This window comes from Oenanthe melanoleuca, chromosome 2 (assembly GCF_029582105.1).
Source record: "Oenanthe melanoleuca isolate GR-GAL-2019-014 chromosome 2, OMel1.0, whole genome shotgun sequence".
In the NCBI taxonomy this organism is placed as follows: Eukaryota; Metazoa; Chordata; class Aves; order Passeriformes; family Muscicapidae; genus Oenanthe; species Oenanthe melanoleuca.
Window position 1 is genome coordinate 761,602 of NC_079335.1, and position 16,149 is coordinate 777,750.

Below are 16,149 nucleotides of genomic sequence, written 5' to 3' on the forward strand. Positions count from 1 at the left end.
ATCCTGCCCCCAGTCCCTCCCAGTTTGCCCAGTTTGCCCAGTTTCCCAGGACTGGTACCTTGCCCTGGAAGGTGCAGAGCAGCCCGTGGCGCAGGCACAGTGACTGATCCTGCCCCCAGTCCCTCCCAGTTTCCCCAGTTTGCCCAGTTTGCCCAGTTGATGGTACCTTTCCCTGGAAGGTGCAGAGCAGCCCGTGGCGCAGGCACAGTGACTGATCCTGCCCCCAGTCCCTCCCAGTTTCCCCAGTTTGCCCAGTTTGCCCAGTTGATGGTACCTTTCCCTGGAAGGTGCAGAGCAGCCCGTGGCGCAGGCACAGTGACTGATCCTGCCCCCAGTCCCTCCCAGTTTGCCCAGTTTGCCCAGTTGATGGTACCTTGCCCTGGAAGGTGCAGAGCAGCCCGTGGCGCAGGCACAGTGACTGATCCTGCCCCCAGTCCCTCCCAGTTTCCCCAGTTTGCCCAGTTTGCCCAGTTGATGGTACCTTTCCCTGGAAGGTGCAGAGCAGCCCGTGGCGCAGGCACAGTGACTGATCCTGCCCCCAGTCCCTCCCAGTTTGCCCAGTTTGCCCAGTTGATGGTACCTTGCCCTGGAAGGTGCAGAGCAGCCCGTGGCGCAGGCACAGTGACTGATCCTGCCCCCAGTCCCTCCCAGTTTGCCCAGTTTCCCAGGACTGATGGGTACCTTTCCCTGGAAGGTGCAGAGCAGCCCGTGGCGCAGGCACAGTGACTGATCCTGCCCCCAGTTTCCCCAGTTTGCCCAGTTTGCCCAGTTTGCCCAGTTTGCCCAGTTTCCCAGGACTGGTACCTTGCCCTGGAAGGTGCAGAGCAGCCCGTGGCGCAGGCACAGTGACTGATCCTGCCCCCAGTCCCTCCCAGTTTGCCCAGTTTGCCCAGTTGGTGGTACCTTTCCCTGGAAGGTGCAGAGCAGCCCGTGGCGCAGGCACAGTGACTGATCCTGCCCCCAGTCCCTCCCAGTTTGCCCAGTTTGCCCAGTTGATGGTACCTTGCCCTGGAAGGTGCAGAGCAGCCCGTGGCGCAGGCACAGTGACTGATCCTGCCCCCAGTCCCTCCCAGTTTCCCCAGTTTGCCCAGTTTGCCCAGTTGATGGTACCTTGCCCTGGAAGGTGCAGAGCAGCCCGTGGCGCAGGCACAGCTGCTGCAGCAGCGTCAGCAGGTCCAGGTTGGGCAGGCGCCCGTCCAGACCCTCCACGGCCACGTCCAGGCTGGTCAGGACGTCCTGGCTGAGCTCCAGGGCCAGGGCGGCCTGGATGGAGCCAGCCCGGGCTGGGAACGGCTCCGACACCATCCCTGGGGACACACAGTGACACTGAGTGACACAGTGACAGTGACACAGTGACAGTGACACAGTGACAGTGACACAGGACGTCCTGGCTGAGCTCCAGGGCCAGGGCGGCCTGGATGGAGCCAGCCCGGGCTGGGAACGGCTCCGACACCATCCCTGGGGACACAGAGTGACACACAGTGACACAGGGACAGGGACACAGTGACACAGTGACAGTGACACAGTGACAGTGACACAGTGACACAGTGACAGGGACACAGTGACACAGAACGTCCTGGCTGAGCTCCAGGGCCAGGGCGGCCTGGATGGAGCCAGCCCGGGCTGGGAACGGCTCCGACACCATCCCTGGGGACACACAGTGACACTGAGTGACCCCTGAGTGACCCTGAGTGACCTCTGAGTGACCTCTGAGTGACACGGAGTGACCCCTGAGTGACCCCTGAGTGACCCCTGAGTGACCTCTGACCCTGAGTGACCTCTGAGTGACCCGAGTGATCCTTAAGTGACACTGAGTGACCCCTGAGTGACCTCTGACCCTGAGTGACCTCTGAGTGACCCGAGTGATCCTTAAGTGACACTGAGTGACCCTGAGTGACCTCTGACCCTGAGTGACCTCTGGAGTGAGTGACCCTGAGTGATCCCTGAGTGACCTCTGAGTGACCCTGAGTGACCTCTGAGTGACCCTGAGTGACCCCTGAGTGATCCTTAAGTGACCCCTGAGTGATCCTTAAGTGACCCCTGAGTGACCTGAGTGTCCCTGAGTGACCCCTGAGTGACCCCTGGGATCCCCAGACAACCGCCCAGTTCCCTCCAGTGCTCCCAGTCTCACCAGTAAGGTCCCCCAGTCCCTCCCAGTGCTCCCAGTCTCACCAGTAAGGTTCTCCCCGTGGTTCCCAGTCCCTCCCAGTCCCTCCCAGTGCTCCCAGTCTCACCAGTAAGGTTCTCCCCGTGGTTCCCAGTCCCTCCCAGTCCATCCCAGTCTCACCAGTAAGGTTCTCCCCGTGGTTCCCAGTCCCTCCCAGTCCCTCCCAGTGCTCCCAGTCTCACCAGTAAGGTTCTCCCCGTGGTTCCCAGTCCCTCCCAGTCCCTCCCAGTGCTCCCAGTCTCACCAGTAAGGTTCTCCCCGTGGTTCCCAGTCCCTCCCAGTGCTCCCAGTCTCACCAGTAAGGTTCTCCCCGTGGTTCCCAGTCCCTCCCAGTCCCTCCCAGTGCTCCCAGTCTCACCAGTAAGGTTCTCCCCGTGGTACCCCTCCAGCCAGGCCTGTGTCCCCAGCAGGTCGTGCTCCGTCACCAGGAAGATCAGATCCTTGGCCCAGTAAATCTGACCTGCGCACCAGTACGGACCAGTATAAACCAGTATGGACTGATATGGACCAGTATAAACCAATATAGACCAATACAGACCATATAAAACAAAACAGACCAGTATAAACCAGTATGGACTGATACGGGCCAGTATAAACCGATATAGATCAACACAAACCAGTATAAAACAGTACACACCAGTATAAACCAGTATGGACTACTTTGGTCCAGTATAAACCAGTATGGACCAGTATAAGCCAGTACAGACCTGCACGGGCCAGTATAAACCAAAATGAACCAGTAGAAACCAGTATGAACTGGTACAGACGAGTATCATCCAGTACGGACCAGTATAAACCAGTATGGACCAGTAGAAACCAGTATGAACTGGTACAGACCAGTATCATCCAGTACGAACCAGTATAAACCAAAATGGACCAGTAGAAACCAGTATGAGCTGGTACAGACCAGTATAATCCAGTACAAACCAGTATAAACCAGCATGGACTGGTACGGACCAGTATAAACCAATATACACCGGTATGGGCCAGTATAAACCAGTATGGACTAGTATGAAGCAGTATAATCCAGTATGGACCAATACGGACCAGTACAGACCAATATAAACCAGTACGGGCTGGTACGGGCCAGTATAAACCAGTATGGACCAATACAAACCAGTATAAATTAGTATGGACTAGTATAGTCCAATACAGACCAGTACAGACCAGTATAAACTAGTACGGACCAGTATGGGCCAATATAGACCAGTACAGACCAGTATAAACCAGTTTGGACCAGTACGGGTCAATATGGACCAGTACAGACCAGTATGAGCCAGTATAAACCAGTACGTACCAGTACAGACTAGCACAAACCAGTATGCACTGGTACCAACCAGTACAACCCAGTATAACCCAGTACAGCCCAGTAAATCTAACCTGGCGACCAGTACGGACCAGTTTAAACCAGTACAGACCGGCATAAACCATTATGGACCAGTACAGACCAATTTAAACCAGCACAGACCAGTCTAAACCAGTACAAACCAGCTTCCCAAAGCCCCCCCAGCCCCAGTAGCCCCCCCAGGTGTGTCAGTGGGTCAGTAGCCCCCCAGGTGTCTCTGGTAGCCCCCCAGTACCCCCAGTAGCCCCCCAGTATGTCACTAGCCCACCCCACCTCGGCAGTAGCCCGCCAGGGCCAGCAGCAGCCCCAGTAACACCAGTAACACCAGTAACACCAGTAACACCAGTAACACCAGTATCCCCAGTACCCACCTCGGCAGTAGCCCGCCAGCGCCAGCAGCAGCCCCAGTAACACCAGTAACACCAGTAACACCAGTACCCACCTCGGCAGTATCCCGCCAGCGCCAGCAGCAGCCCCAGTAACACCAGTATCCCCAGTTAATCCCAGTACCCACCTCGGCAGTAGCCTGCCAGCGCCAGCAGCAGCCCCAGTAACACCAGTAACACCAGTAACACCAGTAACACCAGTATCCCCACCTCGGCAGTATCCCGCCAGCGCCAGCAGCAGTCCCAGTAACACCAGTAACACCAGTATCCCCAGTTAATCCCAGTATCTCACCTCGGCAGTAGCCCGCCAGCGCCAGCAGCAGCCCCAGTAACACCAGTTAACACCAGTAACACCAGTAACACCAGTATCCCCAGTACCCACCTCGGCAGTATCCCGCCAGCGCCAGCAGCAGTCCCAGTAACACCAGTAACACCAGTAACACCAGTATCCCCAGTTAATCCCAGTATCTCACCTCGGCAGTATCCCGCCAGCGCCAGCAGCAGCCCCAGTTAACACCAGTAACACCAGTAACACCAGTATCCCCAGTTAATCCCAGTACCCACCTCGGCAGTATCCCGCCAGCGCCAGCAGCAGCCCCAGTAACACCAGTAACACCAGTAACACCAGTTAACACCAGTAACACCAGTATCCCCAGTACCCACCTCGGCAGTACCCTGCCAGCGCCAGCAGCAGTCCCAGTAACACCAGTATCCCCAGTTAATCCCAGTACCCACCTCGGCAGTAGCCCGCCAGCGCCAGCAGCAGCCCCAGTAACACCAGTAACACCAGTAACACCAGTACCCACCTCGGCAGTACCCTGCCAGCGCCAGCAGCAGTCCCAGTAACACCAGTTAACACCAGTAACACCAGTACCCACCTCGGCAGTACCCTGCCAGCGCCAGCAGCAGCCCCACCGCCTGGTTGTTGCTCTCGCTGTTCCCGTCGCACGGCACCAGCAGCAGCAGCGACTCCGTGCTGGGGGCGCGGGGGGCGCGCAGCACCCCGAACACGTTGGTGCCCCGGACCAGCTGGGACAGGGGGGAACAGGGTCAGCACCCCAAAATATCCATCCAGGGAACCCCAAAAACATCCACAGCACCCTGAAAACTGCACCCCAAAAACTGCACCCCAAAAACTGAACAGGGACCCCAAAAACATCCACAGCACCCCGAACACGTTGGTGCCCCAGACCAGCTGGGGGCACAGGAACGGGGTCAGCACCCCAAAATATCCATCCAGGGAACCCCAAAAACATCCACAGCACCCTGAAAACTGCACCCCAAAAACTGCACCCCAAAAACATCCACAGCGCCCCGAAAACTGCACCCCAAAAACTGCACCCCAAAAACATCCACAGCACCCTAAAAACTGCACCCCAAAAACATCCACAGCACCCTGAAAACTGCACCCCGAAAACTGCACCCCAAAAACTGCACCCCAAAATATCCCCACAGCACCCCGAACACGTTGGTGCCACGGACCAGCTGGGACAGGGGGGAACGGGGTCAGCACCCCAAAATATCCATCCAGGGAACCCCAAAAACATCCACAGCGCCCTGAAAACTGCACCCCAAAAACATCCACAGCACCCTGAAAACTGCACCCCAAAAACTGAACAGGGACCCCAAAAACTGCACCCCAAAAACTCAACAGGGACCCCAAAAACTGAACACAGACCCCAAAAACATCCACAGCACCCCAAAAACTGCACCCCAAAAACTGAACAGGGACCCCAAGAACATCCACAGCACCCCGAACACGTTGGTGCCCCGGACCAGCTGGGACAGGGGGACAGCACCCCAAAAACTCAACAGGGACCCCAAAAACTGAACAGGGACCCCAAAAACATCCACAGCACCCCAAAAACTGCACCCCAAAAACTCAACAGGGACCCCAAAAACTGAACATGGACCCCAAAAACTGCACCCCAAAAGCTGAACAGGGACCCCAAAAACATCCCCAGCACCCCAAAAACTGCACCCCAAACACGTTGGTGCCCCGGACCAGCTGGGGGGGAAAACTGGGTCAGCAGCCCAAAAACTGCACCCCAAAAACACAACAGAGCACCCCAAAAACTGCACCCCAAAATATCCCCACAGCACCCCGAACACGTTGGTGCCACGGACCAGCTGGAGGGGACAGGAACGGGGTCAGCACCCCAAAATATCCATCCAGGGAACCCCAAAAACTGCACCCCAGAAACTGCACGGGGATCCCAAAAACCCATCCAAGGATCCCAAAAACTGCACGGGGATCCCAGATCTCCCCAGTTCCCACTCCCCAGTCCCCCCAGTCCCTCCCAGTATCCCATTATCCCATCCCAGTCTCCCAGAATCCCATTATCCAATCCCAGTATCCCATTATCCTCCCAGTATCCCATTATCCCATCCCAGTCCCTCCCAGTCCCTCCCAGTCCCTCCCAGTCCCCCCAGTACGTAGCGCTCGTGGGTCTCGTCGGGGAAGGGCAGGGTCCGAGCGAAGCGCTGGGAATGGACCTCGAGCCCCAGCTGGAACATGGAGCGGGTGAGCCACGAGACCGGGAGAGACCTAAAACACGGGGTGGATCGGGATTGGGATCGGGATACCTCAAAACCAGAACTGAGCCCCAAACTGCACAGGGAGAGCCCTAAAACACGGGGTGGATCGGGATTGGGATCGGGATATCCCAAACCCTGAGCTGGAACATGGAGCGGGTGAGCCAGGATACAGGGAGAGACCTAAAACACGGGGTGGATTCGGGATTGGGAACCCCAAACCCTGAGCTGGAACATGGAGCGGGTGAGCCAGGAGACCGGGAGAGACCTAAAACATGGGGTGGATTCGGGATTGGGAACCCCAAACCCTGAACTGAACCCCAAAACCCTGAGCTGGAACATGGAGCAGGTGAGCCAGGGGACCGGGAGAGACCTAAAACATGGGGTGGAATCTGGATCGGGAATGGGAACCCCAAACCCCATGGGGAACCCCTAAATTATGGGATGGATTTGGATTTGGGGCACCCCAAAAACACAGGGAACTCCCTGAAATTATGGGATGGATTGAGATTGGGAACCCCAAAACCTGCCTGAACCCCACACCCCACAGGGAATCCCCTAAAAATTATGGGATGGGATTGGGGCACCCTCCAAACCCCCAAATCCCAGGGGTCTCACCCCTCCCCCCTCCCCAAATTTAGATTCTCATCCCTCCCCCTCCCCAATCCCCCCAAATTCGGGGTCTTACTCCTCCCAAAATCCACCCCATATAAGGGGTCTCACCCCTCCCCCCTCCCCCAGCCCCCCAATTCGGGCTCTCCCCCCTCCCCAAATTCGGGCTCTCCCCCTACCCCAGTCCCCAAATTCGGGGTCTCCCCCCTCCCCCAATTCCCCCGAATTCGGGGGTGTCACCCCTTTCCCAGCCCCCCAAACCCCCCCAATTCGGGGTCTCACCCCTCCCCCAGCCCCCCCAAATTCGGGGTCTCCCCCCTCCCCCAATTCGGGAGTCTCCCCCCACCCATCCCCCCCAATTCGGGGTCTCCCCTCTCCCCCAGCCCCCCAGTCCCCCCCAATTCGGGGCTCTCCCCTGTCCCCACAAATTTGGCTCTCACCCCTCCCCAATCCCCCTCAAATTCGGGGTCTCACCCCTCCCCATCCCCAATCCCGCCAAATTCGGGGTCTCACCCCCCAGCCCCCCAAACCCCCCCAATTCGGAGTCTCCCCCCTCCCCCAGTTCGGGCTCTCCCCCTCCCCATCCCCCCCAAATTTCGGGGTCTCACCCCTCCTTCCGGCGCTGCTCCCCGAACCCCGCGCCAGCGCCAGCGCGCGGGGCCCGAGCTCCGACCCCTCCCCCACCATGGTGGAGCCCATGGCGTTCTCGGACAGGTGAGCGCGGGGCGCCAGCAGCGGCAGCGCCAGCAGCCAGGTGAGCCCCGACAGGTAGCAGAGAACGCTGCGGGGGGGGCACCCCGAAATCGGTATCACTGGCGACAGACACCCCCAAAAATAGATATCGATAACCCAAACCCAGCCCTGAACACAGGCACCAATGGGGGAGGGGCAGCGCCAGCAGCGGCAGCGCCAGCAGCCAGGTGAGCCCCGACAGGTAACAGAGCACGCTGCGGGGGGCACCCCAAAATTAACATCGGCACCCCGAAAATAGATATCGATAACCCAAACCCAGCCCTGAAACACAGGCACCAATGGGGGAGGGGCAGCGCCAGCAGCCAGGTGAGCCCCGACAGGTAGCAGAGAACGCTGCGGGGGGCACCCCAAAACCGCTATCAGCACCCCGAAACCATCAGTGATACCCCAAAATTGGTATCGATATCCTAAAACTGGTATTGATAACCCAAAGCCAGCCCTGAGCCACGGGTGACAATGGGGGAGGGGCAGCAGCAGCCAGGTGAGACCCCACAGGTGAGGACGCTGCAGGGGGCACCCCAAAATTATTATTGATACCCCAAAAATAGATATTGATAACCCAAAATTGGCATTGGCACCCCAAAATTGTCCCTGATAACCCCAAAGTCAGCTTTGGCACCCCAAAAATCAGCATAAGCACCTCAAAATCACGCTTGGCACCCCAAAATTGGCAATGGCACCCCAAAATCATCACTGACACCCTAAAATCAGTGTTAGTACCTCAAAATTGGCAATGGCACCCCAAAGTCACACTTGGCACCCCAAATCTCACCAGAGGGGGGTGCTGAGCCCCCCCAGACCCCCCTGAACCCCAAGTCTCACCAGAGGGGGGTGCTGAGCCCCCCCAAACCCCCAAGTCTCACCAGAGGGGGTGCTGAGCCCCCCCGAACCCCCCCTGAACCCCAAATCTCACCAGAGGGGGTGCTGAGCCCCCCCAGACCCCCCTGAACCCCAAGTCTCACCAGAGGGGGGTGCTGAGCCCCCCCAGACCCCCCCGAACCCCAAGTCTCACCAGAGGGGGGTGCTGAGCCCCCCAAATATCAGTAGAGAGAGGTGCTGACCCCCCCTGAACCCCAAGTCTCACCAGAGGGGGTGCTGAGCCCCCCCAGACCCCCCTGAACCCCAAATCTCACCAGAGGGGGTGCTGAGCCCCCCCAGACCCCCCTGAACCCCAAATCTCACCAGAGGGGGGTGCTGAGCTGCAGCAGCAGCCGGCCCAGCGCCCGCCGGCACTGGGGGTCCGAGAGCAGCCCCATGGGGGGCTGGGGGGGCACACGGGGGGTCCTGAGGGCAGGGAGACACTGCTGGGACCCCCCAGAAACTGGAGACCCCGTTCTGGGGGCACCCCAAAATCCTCACACCCGCCATGGGCACCCCAAATCCCACAGACACCCCAAATCCCACAGACACCCCAAAACCCACAGAGACCCCCAAAACCCGCAGAGACCCCCAAGGACACCCCAAACCCCTTCAAACCCCCCAAGGACACCCCAAACCCCCCTAAACCCACAAAGAGCCCCCCAGAGCCCCCTGCTCATCTCATGGATACCCCAAACCTCACAGAGCCCCCTGTCCATCCCATGGACACCCCAAATCCCCCAAAATCACCCCAGATCCCCCATTCCCCTCATGGACACCCCAAACCCCTCCAAATCCTCCTCATCTCCCTCACAGACACCCCAAATTCCCCCCAAATTCCCCAAGGGAAACCCCAAATCCCCTCAGATCCCCGTCATCCCCCTCATGGACACCCCAAACCCCACAGAGCCCCCCCAAATCCCTCATGGACACCCCGAATCCCCCTGAAATCCCCCTTATGGACTCCCCAAATCCCCCTCAGTTCCCTTCACGGACACCCCGAATCCCACAGATCCCCCCTAAACCCCCTCACGGACACCCCGAATCCCCCGAAATCCCCTCAGGGAAACCCCAAATCCCCTCAAATCCCCTCATGGACACCCCAAAACCCCCGCAAAGCCCCCCAAAATCCCCTCAAATCCCCTCATGGACACCCCGAATCCCCCCAAAGCCCCTCAAATCCCCCCATTCCCCTCACGGACACCCCAAATCCCCTCATTCCCTTCACGGACACCCCAAATCCCCTCATTCCCCTCACGGACACCCCAAATCCCTCATTCCCCTCACGGACACCCCAAATCCCCTCACGGACACCCCAAATCCCCCATTCCCCTCACGGACACCCCAAATCCCTCATTCCCCTCACGGACACCCCCATTCCCCTCACGGACACCCCAAATCCCCCATTCCCCTCACGGACACCCCCATTCCCCTCACGGACACCCCAAATCCCCTCACGGACACCCCAAATCCCCTCATTCCCCTCACGGACACCCCCATTCCCCTCAGGCCCCGCTCCCTTCCCTTCCCCCCCCCGCGCTCCCCCCGCTCCCCGCAGCCCCACACGGACCCAGCGCGCTGTCCCCATGTCCCCACCCCCCCCTGCGCCCTGCGGGACCCCCAATCCCCCCCAAAATAAAAAAAAAAAAATCCCCAAAAATGCCCAAAAATCCCACAAAACCTGCGGGAGGGCGGGGGAGCGAGCGGGGGCGGGGCCAACGGTTTGTGGGCGTGGCTAGTACCGGTGAGCATGCGCACCGTGCTGTGGGCGTGGCCAACGGGCGGTGGGTGTGGCCAATGAGCAGTGTGAAAGCGCAATGAAATGTGGGCGTGGCCAATGGGATGTGGGCGTGGCCAGTGGGGCTGTGGGCGTGGCTAATGGGAGCGAGCATGTGCAATGGGCTGTGGGCGTGGCCAATTTGCTGTGGGCAAGGATTAACGAGCAGTGAGCATGCGCAATGGTCTGTGGGCGCGGCCAGCGGGGCTATGGGCGTGGCTAATGGGCAGTGAACATGCGCAACGGGCTGTGGGCGTGGCTAGTGAGCGGTGAACGTGCCCAATGGGATGTGGGCGTGGCCAATGTGCAGTGAGCATGCGCAACGGGCTGTGGGCGTGGCTAATGAGCAGCGAGCATGCTCAATGGGTTGTGGGTGTGGCTAATGAGCAGTGAGCATGCGCAATGGGCGGTGGGCGTGGCCAATGAGCGGTTAGCACACTGAAGAGGCAGTGGGCGTGGCCAAAGTACTGTGGGCGTGGTCGCCGTTTGTGGGCGTGGCCAATGGGCAGTGAGAACTTGGGGTAAAGCCGGCAAAAATGGGAAAAAACCGGGAATTTGGGGGTAAAGAGAGAAAAAATGGGGGAAATGGGGATTTTGGGGTAAAGGGGCAAAAATGGGGGAAAAACCGGGAATTTTGGGGTAAAGGGAGAAAGAATGGGGTGTAAACGGGTATTTTGGGGTAAGGGGGCAAAAATGGGGAGAAATGGGGATTTTGGGGGGACACTGGGGGTGGCACACACAGGTGACACTCAGGTGACAGAACACAGTGACACACCCCAGTTTATTGCCACGGTGACCCCCAAAACCCACGGGGTCCCCAGGGGTCAGCTGGACACCGCACTGGTCATCCCAGGGGTCAGCTGGACACTGCACTGGCCATACTGGTCATCCCTGGGGTCAGCTGGACACTGCACTGGTCATCCCAGGGGTCAGCTGGACACTGCACTGGCCATACTGGTCATCCCTGGGGTCAGCTGGACACCCCACTGGTCATACTGGTCATCCCAGGGGTCAGCTGGACACTGCACTGGTCACCCCAGGGGTCAGCTGGTCACTGCACTGGTCATCCCACGGGTCAGCTGGACACTGCACTGGTCATACTGGACATCCCAGGGGTCAGCTGGTCACCACAGCATCTCCTTGGGCACTTGGCCATGGTGGTGTCCCTACTGACCACAGGGACATGGCAGTGTCCCCATGCTGGTCACTGTGCCATGGCCGTGTCCTGGGGTGGTCACTGTGGTCACTGTGCCATTGCAGTGGTCACTGTGGTCACTGTGCCATGCTGGTGCCACTGCAGTGGTCACTGCTCCATGGCAATGTCCCCTTGGTGTCCCAGTGGTCAGTCACTGCTCCATGGCTGTGTCCTTGCAGTGGTCACTGAAGTGGTCACTCCCTGTGCCGGTCACTCCTCCACAGCTGTGTCCTGGGGTGGTCACTGGTCAGTCCCTGTGGTCAGTCACTCCTCCATGGCCATGCCCTTGCAGTGGTCACCGGAGTAGTCACTCCTCCATGGCCGTGTCCTGGGGTGGTCACTGTGGTCACTGCAGTGGTCACTCTGCTGGTCACTTCTCCACAGCCATGTCCTTGCAGGGGTCACTCCCTGTGCTGGTCACTCCTCCACGGCCATGTCCTGGGGTAGTCACTGGTCAGTCCCTGTGGTCAGTCACTCCTCCATGGCGGCGTCCTGGGGTGGTCACTGTGTTCACTGCAGTGGTCACTGCTCCACAGCCGTGTCCTGGGGTGGTCACCGCAGCGGTCACTCCTCCATGGCGGTGTCCTGGGGTGGTCACTGTGGTCACTGCAGTGGTCACTCCTCCACAGCTGTGTCCTGGGGTGGTCACTGTGGTCACCGCAGCGGTCACTCCTCCACGGCGGCGTCCTGGGGTGGTCACTGTGGTCACTGCAGTGGTCACTCCTCCACGGCCGTGTCCTGGGGTGGTCACTGGTCAGTCACTCCTCCACAGCCGTGTCCTGGGGTGGTCACTGGTCAGTCCCTGTGGTCAGTCACTCCTCCACAGCCGTGTCCTGGGGTGTTCACTGCAGTGGTCATTTCTCCATGGCCGTGTCCTTGCAGTGTTCACTGCAGTGGTCACTCCGTTGGTCAGTCACTCCTCCACGGCCGTGTCCTTGCAGTGATCACCGCAGGGGTCACTCTGTAGGTCACTCACTGCTCCACGGCCGTGTCCTTGCAGTGATCACCGCAGCGGTCACTCCGCTGGTCACTCACTGCTCCATGGCGGCGTCCTGGCGCAGCCGGGCCCTCACCACGCCGTCCAGCACGGCCTGCAGCCGGCGGCAGGCGGCCGTGGCGGCGTCCAGCACGGGCCGCAGCCGCTCCTGGTGCAGCCGGGCGCTCAGCTGGCACAGGGCCAGCTGGCCGGCGCCGCCCACCGCGGCCACCACCAGCCGGGGGCCGCCGGCCGCCTCCTCGGCCGCGCTCAGGTCGCTCAGGGCCAGCGGGGGCCCGGCCGGCGGCTCGGCCAGCCCGGCCGCTCCGGCCACCACGGCGCCGCGCAGCGCCACGCCCGCGTCCAGCAGCGCCAGCCCCGCCGCGCTCACGCTGGCCGCCAGCTCGCCCCCGTCGGCTTGGAGGACCTGGGGGGCCAAAAACACTTACTGCACCCCAAAAATGTCCAAAAACAGACCCAAAATATCCCAAAATAGCCCCTGAAATAGTCCCTAAAACAGCCCTGAAATCCCACAGCCGCCAGCTCGCCCCCGTCCGCCTGGAGGACCTGGGGGGCCAAAAACACTTACTGCACCCCAAAAATGTCCAAAAACAGACCCAAAATATCCCAAAATAGCCCCTGAAATAGTCCCTAAAACAGCCCTGAAATCCCACAGCCGCCAGCTCGCCCCCGTCCGCCGGGAGAACCTGGGGGCACAAAAATGGTCAGGGCACCCCAAATATATCCAAATATCCCAAAACAGACCCAAAATATCCCAAAATAGCCCCAAAACAGCCCTGAAATCCCACAGCCGCCAGCTCGCCCCTGTCCGCCTGCAGCACCTGGGGGCACAAAAATGGTCAGGGCACCCCAAATATATCCAAATATCCCAAAACAGCCCCAAAATATCCCCTAAAACAGCCCTGAAATCCCACAGCCACCAGCTCGCCCCCGTCCGCCTGGAGAACCTGGGAGACCAAAAGCACTTATTGCACCCCAAAAATATCCAAATATCCAAAAACAGATCCAAAATATCCCCTGAAACAGCCCCAAAATATCCCAAAATAGCCCCAAAATATCCCCTAAAACAGCCCCGAAATCCCACAGCCCCCAGCTCGCCCCCATCCGCCTGGAGAACCTGCAGGCCCAAAAACACTCACTGCACCCCAAAAATGTCCAAAATATCCTCTCAGGACACCCCAAACCCCCCAGGATAACCCCAAACCCCCTGTAAACCCACCCAGGACCCCCCAGGACACCCCCAGTTCCCACCTGCACGTGCACGTCGATCTGTGACCGCGGGTACAGCTGTCCCAGCACGGCGCCCTCCAGCACCCCCAGACCCACCAGGACCCCCCAGGACACCCCCAGACCCACCTGCACGTGCACGTCGATCTGTGACCGCGGGTACAGCTGCCCCAGCACGGCGCCCTCCAGCACCCCCAAACCCTCTGTAAACCCCCCCAGGACACCCCCAGACCCCCCCAGACCCACCTGTACGTGCACATCGATCTGTGACCGCGGGTACAGCTGCCCCAGCACGGCCCCCTCCAGCACGCCCCGCAGCAGCAGCGCTCTCTCCGCCGATCTCCGGTCCCCCCCGCCCTGCGCCGGGCGGCGCCGCCGCTCCCCTCCCCCCGCGAAGGGCGCGGAGCTGCAGCGGCAGCTGAGCAGGGCCCGGTCCGGGGGGGCGCGGGAGCGGGACCCCCGCACCTGGGGGGAAACGGGGTGAGGGGGGTACCCCGAAATGGGGGGTGGGACCCCCAAACTGGGGAGCGGGACCCGCGAAACTGGGGAAGAACGGGGGTGAGGGGGGACCCCAAACTGGGGGGTGGGACCCCCGCACCTGGGGGGAATGGGGGTGAGGGGGGACCCCCAAACTGGGGAGCGGGAACGGGAATGGGGGGGGACCCCCAAACTGGGGAGCGGGACCCCCAAACTGGGGAGCGGGAACGGGAACGGGGGTGAGGGGGGACCCCCAAACTGGGGAGCGGGAACGGGAACGGGGGTGAGGGGGGACCCCCAAACTGGGGAGCGGGACCCCCGCACCTGGCGGGGAAATGGGAATGGGGGTGAGGGAGGACCCCGAAACTGCGGGAGCGGGACTCCCGCACCTGGGGGGAAACGGGGTGAGGGGGGACCCCAAACTGGGGAGCGGGACTCCCCAAACTGGGGGGGAACGGGAACGGGGGTGAGGGGGGAACCCCAAACTGGGGAGCGGGACCCTGGAAACTGGGGGCGGGAGCGGGGGTGAGGGGGGAACCCCGAAATTGAGGGGGTGGGACCCCCGCACCTGGGGGCGGGAATTGGGGGGGAGGAGGGGGGTGAGGGGGGAACTCCGAAACTGGGGGGTGGGGGGCAGGGAAATGGGGGAGGGGGGGGGCTGTGGCATCCCCGAATTTAGGGGGACAGGGAAATGGGGAGGGGGTCAAAGGAGGGGTGTGACCCCTAAATTTGGGGGGAAATGGAGAATGGGGGGGGGTGGGGTTGGGACCCCCGAACCTGGGAAGAGCGGGAGAGGAGAATAGGGGTGAGGGGGCGGTGTGGGAGCCCCAAATCTGAGGGTGAGGGGGAGGTTTGGGACCCCCGAATTTGGGGGGGCCTTTGGAACAGGAGCCCCGAACCTGGGGGAGACAAGGGAAGGGGTCAGAGGGTGAAAGGGGGGGGGTGTGGGACCACCAAAATTGGGGAGATGGAGTAATGGGTGGGGGGGAGTCCTCAGGATGTGGAGTGCATAAATCGGGGAATGGGGGATTCAGAGTGGGGGGTGCTCAGATCCCCAAAAACCCCAAAAACAAGGGGAGGGGGGGGAAAGACACTTCATGAGGAGGGGTCGCAGCCCCTGGGGGGGGGGTCACAGATAATGAGGGGGAGTCACAAGCCCCACGCGGGGGTCTCCTGGCCCCGGCCCCGCTCACCTCGTGCGGCCCGTACACGGCCGCCAGCACTTTGGTGTTGCCCTGCTCCAGGTAGGCCGAGCCGTCGGCCCGCGCCAGCACCCCGAGCCGGGCCCGCACCTTGCGCAGCTCCTCCGGCCGGCGCCCATCGGCCCGGAACCCCGCGTCCGACACCAGCTCCAGCCCCGCCATGCCGGTACCGCTGCCGGTTCTGCTCCCGGGGCTGATCCCGCTCCCGGCGCCGCGTGAGGGGACGGACTACAACTCCCGGCGTGCACCGCGCGCGGCCTTGCGCTCCGTGAGGGGCCGGACTACAGCTCCCGGCGTGCACCGCGCGCGGGCATTGCTGACCATGCGCACTGTGAGGGGCCGGACTACAGCTCCCGGCGTGCACTGCGCGAGCAGCCCGCCAATGGGAGGCACCGCCCCTTGATGTAATCACACGTCAGACCACGCCCCCAAATAAGCCACGGCAGGGCCCGCGCCGCCAAGGCCACGCCCCTCGCGCAGAGACCACGCCCCCTAACAAAGCCCCGCCCCCTCGGCCGGTTGGCGGCGGCGGCACCGAACGGAACCGAGCGGGACCGAACGGAACCGAACGGAACCGAACGGGACCGAGCAGGACGGGAGCGCCGCCCAGGCCCCGCC

The 16,149-nt window shown here is 61.1% G+C and overlaps 2 protein-coding genes and 1 long non-coding RNA gene across 3 annotated transcripts in view; all 3 read right to left on the reverse strand.

Moving 5' to 3' along the window:
- GPAA1 (glycosylphosphatidylinositol anchor attachment 1) overlaps window positions 1–16,149 on the reverse strand; it is a 30,131-nt gene that overhangs the window by 7,850 nt on the left and 6,132 nt on the right. Inside the window, exons 5-6 of the mRNA XM_056485853.1 lie at window positions 2,526–2,627; window positions 1,097–1,307 (exon numbers count right to left, since the gene is read on the reverse strand). Of these exons, the coding sequence (XP_056341828.1) occupies window positions 1,097–1,307; window positions 2,526–2,627 (313 nt within the window). The remainder of the gene's footprint in view (window positions 1–1,096; window positions 1,308–2,525; window positions 2,628–16,149) is intronic.
- LOC130250306 (uncharacterized) lies at window positions 1,700–2,095 on the reverse strand. Its single transcript, XR_008839959.1, has 3 exons — window positions 2,050–2,095; window positions 1,932–1,996; window positions 1,700–1,761 (listed from the first exon to the last, which is right to left on the reverse strand). It is a non-coding gene; the product is annotated as an uncharacterized LOC130250306 (long non-coding RNA).
- On the reverse strand, window positions 12,660–15,848 carry LOC130250301 (exosome complex component RRP41-like). Its single transcript, XM_056485848.1, has 3 exons — window positions 15,523–15,848; window positions 14,099–14,317; window positions 12,660–13,031 (listed from the first exon to the last, which is right to left on the reverse strand). The coding sequence occupies exons 1-3, from the start codon at window positions 15,691–15,693 to the stop codon at window positions 12,660–12,662; spliced, it is 762 nt and encodes a 253-aa protein (XP_056341823.1). The 5' UTR covers window positions 15,694–15,848.